General features: G+C 47.8%; 1 protein-coding gene across 1 annotated transcript in view; it reads right to left on the reverse strand.

Moving 5' to 3' along the window:
* Positions 1-3,719, reverse strand: part of ACAP2 (ArfGAP with coiled-coil, ankyrin repeat and PH domains 2) — a 122,189-nt gene extending 118,470 nt beyond the window's left edge. Inside the window, exon 1 of the mRNA XM_045030060.1 lies at positions 3,526-3,719. Coding sequence (XP_044885995.1) covers positions 3,526-3,578 — 53 coding nt within the window. The 5' untranslated portion in view covers positions 3,579-3,719. The remainder of the gene's footprint in view (positions 1-3,525) is intronic.
* Positions 3,720-6,000: the final 2,281 nt, after the last annotated feature.

Here is a 6,000-nt window from a genome sequence, read left to right on the forward strand (position 1 = left end):
CCCGAGCCCCCACCCCCCGAGACCCGAGCGGCGCGGCCCAAGCCCCCACCCCCCGAGACCCGGCCCGCGGCCCGAGCCCCCACCCCCCGAGACCCGAGCGGCGCGGGCCCGAGCCCCCACCCCCCGAGACCCGAGCGGCGCGGGCCCGAGCCCCCACCCCCCGAGACCCGAGCGGCGCGGGCCCGAGCCCCCCCCGCCCCGACCCGACCCGGCTCACAGCGCAGCAGCCGCATGGCTCCGGAGGGGGCTGAGCTCTTTCCCGCTCAGAGCCACGTGGGGAGGGGGCGGGGCCGCAAACTCCAGGCTCAGGTCAGCTGCCTCTGCTGGGCCCGGAGCTTTATTTGAAATTTACCGGTAAGTTTTTTTCCTGAAATTTCCCCCTTAAAATGAAGGTGCGTGTTATACGCCTGTGCGTGTTATACGCCGATAAATACGGTACTCCTGTTCTTTTTGCGGATACAGATTAACATGGCTGCTACTCTGAAACAAAGGATAAGAATACTCATAAGAACTCAGATTTGGTTTTTATTTTCTTTTAAAGTTACCTGTAAAGGAATATTTGTTTTACATTATAATATTTTACAAATATTTAGTGTTACCTCTATAAATGCTCAAGAAAATTTTTAGGAAAACTGTGGTTTACTAGACAGCAACAATAAGGCAAAACAAATGTATGTTTGTTTGTTTTTTTAAAAGGAGAGAGAGAGAGAGAGAGAGCGAGCGCACGCGAGAGAGATAACTGGCTGGAAAATAAATGCAATGGATTTTAGCAGAACTGATTTTTGTTACCATTAGATATTTTTAAAAGATTTCCTAACTCTAAAGGTAAATTAGTCAATTGCACATTCTAACTTGCTCCTAGTTAGAGCAGATGTTCTGCATATGACAATTACCAATTCATATATCTGGTCACCTCTGTGTTTAAAAAGAAGCATTAAAATACCCTGTTACACCACTTCAGACAATTACAAGCAGCAGCACGATCCATGAGCACTGCCCTCCTAAGACACTCAAGTACCCACCCACAGACAGCTGGGATTCTTACCAGCCTGCTGTCCACAGACCCTGACAAGTTGCTCCACCTTTTTAATCAGACTCTTTCTAGCAGATATCTGACTAATTTAAAACCTATTACCTTTTCAGGCTTTAAAAGAGAAGAGAAAGCTTTCATTGTTTGCACCACTTCCCAGTCCCCGTTATCTGTGGTCTGCTTTGAGGAGGCTGGAGGGAGTTTCCGCTAATCTAACCCACTGCTCTATTTTAGGTTTCAGAGTAGCAGCCGTGTTAGTCTGTATCCGTAAAAATAACAGGAGTACTTGTGGCACCTTAAAGACTAACAAATTTATTTATTTTAGCATGATGATAGCTCATCTCAATTGATTAGACTTTTCCTGTTGTTATGCATACTTCCACCTTTTCATGTTCTCTGTAGGTATAAATATCTCCTGTCTGTGTGTTCCATTCTATGCATTGGAAGAAGTGAGCTGTAGCTCACGAAAGCTCATGCTAAAATAAATTTGTTAGTCTTTAAGGTGCCACAAGTACTCCTGTTCTTTTTGCTCTATTTTAGGTTCTCCTCTGCTGTTAACACTGCCTTCTTCTGCAGCAATTTATCATTTCTTAAGCAGCACTATGAAACTTCATCGTTTTTGTCAATTTCATGACGGCTCACAATATTTGTAGCTTTTCCAGTCCCACTTTCCTTTCTGGAGTTTGAATTTGTAAAATTTGTAATACATGACATATTTACAAAAGTTCTTGAACAGTACTTACGTAATATTCTAGATTAATTCAATCTATAAAAATACTAAAGTGTTTTGTGAGGTCACATGACAGAGCATTAATTATTCCAATGACTACAGAGGCTTTTCTTTTTAGAAAGTAATAAATTAAAATTGACAATCCTTCATGCAAGCCACTTTCTCCACCAGCCAACTAGGGTGTGGGTGGTGTTTTTATAAATATGCAAATCACTTAGATGTCTCCAAGCTATACTCATTCATCACAGGCCAGACTGAAACAATGTACAAATGAACCCATGAAAAGCAGGTAACAGGTCCTTTTATATACTGCAGACTTGCTAGTCCAATAGGATACTTTAGCTAACATCACATGGATGAACAATTCTCAGATTAGTCACTTCGGGGAAGGAATATGTTATAACCCTACAGACTCGACTCAGGGATTAAAAGTTATTTATTTTCTTTAGCTAAGAAAATTAACTAGCAAACATTTTAATTGTACATTTTTTCTTGCTTACCCCTAACATCTGTACTGTAGTTCAGAAACCAGACAGTACCCATGGTATTCTATTCAAAACTGCCAGAAACTAGAATTCACAACCACGGTGATGGAACTGGACACTTCTTGCCACTGGTTTTTAAAATGAACTTATTGCAATGTTTAATCAAATTTCCTGAAAGGCTGCTACAGTTACATAAAACAGGATCAGCAGACTACATTTTTCATTTGACTATTTACTAAGATCTGCAACTGTCACCCACAGCAGATATATTTCCACATATTTAAAATTTGCTGCTTCTTTTTAAAATTCAAAACTACGAGACTTTGGTTCTGTTGCCCTGTATTTGTTTCACATCTTAGAAAGGAAGTTATCCCACAGTTATAAACAAAGAAAATGAGTCACATAAACATAATCTGTTCAACCAACCTCTGACTTAAATTGTCACTGTTTAAATATGGTTTGTGTTTTTAATGTTCGCAGAGTACACAAGCAGGATCTTAATAATACTTGCACAAAAAAATAAACGGAGATGTTTCTCCAAGTAATCTTTGCTACCCCCGATAAAGCTCCTTGTCAGTTCTCACAAGACAAGCTCTGCTCCAGGGCCCCTCCCCAGGGCAACTTCTTCATTTGGCGTAAGTTATTCACACGTATGGAGAGAGCTGCGTGCCCATTTCCTTGTTTAGCTTTAGATGTGTGTTTTAAGAGGGGGTGCAGAAAGAAAAGGTCTCAGGAAGCCCCCATCTCCTAGGGAGCTCTTGATTTCTGCAGAAGTGATTTTACAGAGAGTACAACAAGCTGACAAAGGAAACCTCTTGCCACCTAACGTTCCTTCCCAGCTCTACAGCACCGCCTCGCTTCGAGGCTCTCACAGCACTTTGCCAGTCCCATGGCCCGTCTCGAGCCCTCGGGAGGAGGCGGCGGCGGCGGCCGGTGCTGGCAGCCCCGCTAACCGCGGAGCGCTCGGATGAGCAAGAGGCGCCTGTGAACGCGCCCGACAAGCGGCGGTGCCCAGCGAGCAGCCGCGAGCAGAGCGGGGCTGGGAGGGCCGGGGCCGGGGCCGGCGGCGAGGGGCAGGGTGCGGCTCGGGGGCTCCCCCTGAGGAAACGGAGGCCAGGCCCCCGCAGCGCAGCGCAGCCGGGCTCGCTCCGGCACGTGCCCGGCCCCCCGGAACACGGAGCTGGGGACAGGCCCCCCCCGGGCCAGGGGCCGCTCCCGAACGGGCGCTCCGCGGGCTCACTGCCCGCCGCGCGCCCCGCCCCGCCCCGCCCCGCCCTCACCTGAAGCGGGGCGAGTCCTTCAGACACTCCTCGAAGTCCACGGCCACCTTCATCGCGGGGCGGCGGGCGGCGACCCCGGGCTGGCCGGAGCGGGCGGGACTGGGCGCGCGGGGCGGGGCGGGGCCGTTGCTACTACGCCTCCGCCAGACCGAGAGACGTCCCCGCTCGCTCTCCTCCTGTCCCGCTGAAGGGACTGACAACCCAGCCAGCCAATCGGAAAGCGAAGCGCACAGGGTTGGCCAATTCTGCGGAGACATAGGCGGTGCTTCCTGCTGCGCAGCCTACTAGCTGAGTGACAACTAGATTATCCAGTCATATCAGGAGCTTAGGCTACGCCCTCCCTGCATCTGTGATACGCAGGAAGAGATAGCCAATCACAGAACGCGACAGGGAGCTACTTCCGTATGCCGCCCTTTCCTGTGAATGACAGCCAAGCAAGCCAATAGAGATAAACAGCTACTCCCATGTCGTGCCGTCTTCTACAGCTGACTGACAGTTAGATCGACCAATCACAGAGGGGAAAAGCAGTAGGCGGGGATTTTCAGCCGCAGAGGAAGGACGAGAGGCTGGAGCGGGGCTACTCGTCATGAGGCGGTGACTCTGCGCCCGTTGAGCCGACGTGGACGGGCGGAGATGATCCACCCGCCCTGCCCATGGCTCCCGCGGGCGGGGCGGGGCCTGGCTGCGGCTCACTGTTTGGGCAGTAGCGCGCCTGCGCGGGGCCCAGGGCCTGCGGAACTCCCTGCCACAAGACGGGGAGAGGTTAAGAAGCCCAGGAGCAGGGTCTGTCCCCTGGCCTCGTGGCTCAGGCTCTGCAGGCCACGTTCCAAGATACCTGTGCTCCAGGCCCAGCTGGTTTAGCTCAGCACGCAGCCAAGACCTAAGGCGCAGCGAGCGCCTCACTGCTGGACAGGAGCAGGAGAGCCAGGTCTGAGCTGACCACTGTCCTAGCCTAGCCCCACCCATGCAGCATCAGATAAAAGCCCTTGTTATGCAGGAAACCGCCCTAGTGGACATCATCAGTGTCTTCCATCACCACTTCTTGTGGTACGCTCCCTACCACAGGCCTTAAGGAGACCTAGGCCAGGAAGTAGCAGTCTAATCACAGTTCATTTTAAAAACCACTCCTTAAAGAGAAAGCCATGCCAACTAACTAGCACAGTTAGGTCCCTGCCATTCACTGAACTTAGCACCTCAGGTGAAGTTGCTGTGGTGTAGGGTTGCCAATCCTCACCAATTGCCCTGGAGGCTCCAGGAATTAAAGATTAATTTTTAATTAAAGATGGACATGTGATAAAGTCCCCAAGAATTCACCCAACCAAAGTTAACAACCCTGCTGTGGTGGAGCAACAACATTACACAGTAACCAACCCCATATAGATGTGTTACCCTACTACCCACAAGCAGCAGCAGCAGCGCTAGACAAAAACCACAAAACAGACCCCAGTTACAGTCCTGACCTTTGCACACAGTTCTGATTCATACTTAGACCCTTTGAAGTCATAGGATTCTAACCTATGAACTTCAAAGTTCTGTAAGAGTTAAAGAAGCAGATGGCACTATGGTAGTATGTGAATAGTAACTGCTGTATTTTAAAAGCAGTGAGTAAATATTTAACTCCTACCAACCCATGAAGACAATGCTCCTGTGGTGACTTGACTCACTCTAGGGAAGAGTTCACTCAAGCCTCTGGTCATAAAAATAAACAGATGCAATTTTACTAGATTGCAAGGAAAATTGTAAATCTTGATGCTCAAGTCATCACAAAAACCACCTGAGTCCCCTCAAATTTACTCTTGTTTTTATACTTTTAAAGCAGCCAAGACTTTATCTACATTTAGTATTTTTATGTGTTACACATACATGGAAGAAAAACACATCCTTGGTTCAATTAACAACTGTTACACAATTCAGAATATGATTTTGGGCAAATTGCTCAGTCTCTGACTCAGTTTATCCTTATGTGTAATGAATATAGTGATCACTCCTCATGTAGATATTGCAAAGCTTCCTTAATTGAGAACATAAGAATGGGTATATTGGTAGAATCTAGCCCCATATCCTGTCTTCCGACAGTGGCTGCTGCCAGACGCTTCAGATGGAATGAACAAAACAAGGTAGTTTTCAAGTGATCCATCCAGTCTCAGCTTCTAGCAGTCGGAGTCTTAGAACACCAAGAGCAAAGGGTTGCATCCCTGTTCATCTTGACTAATAGCCATTGATGGTAGATCTATCCTCCATGAACTTACCTACTTTGGAAATAATGTTTTTATACTAGTAAAGATCAGGGCATCCTTGTGCTATGCATTATACAGACAAGTAACTCAAGTCAGTCCCTGCCTTGGAGCCACCACGCTCTAGGACTCAATGGCTCTAGGATTCTGACAAGATGAACAGCTTAACAACAGACAAAGAGTTGGGTAATACTACAGACATATATTCTTGCATAATTAATAGTCACTGTAAACAATGATA

Source organism: Mauremys mutica, chromosome 9, assembly GCF_020497125.1.
Source record: "Mauremys mutica isolate MM-2020 ecotype Southern chromosome 9, ASM2049712v1, whole genome shotgun sequence".
NCBI classification, from domain to species: domain Eukaryota; kingdom Metazoa; phylum Chordata; order Testudines; family Geoemydidae; genus Mauremys; species Mauremys mutica.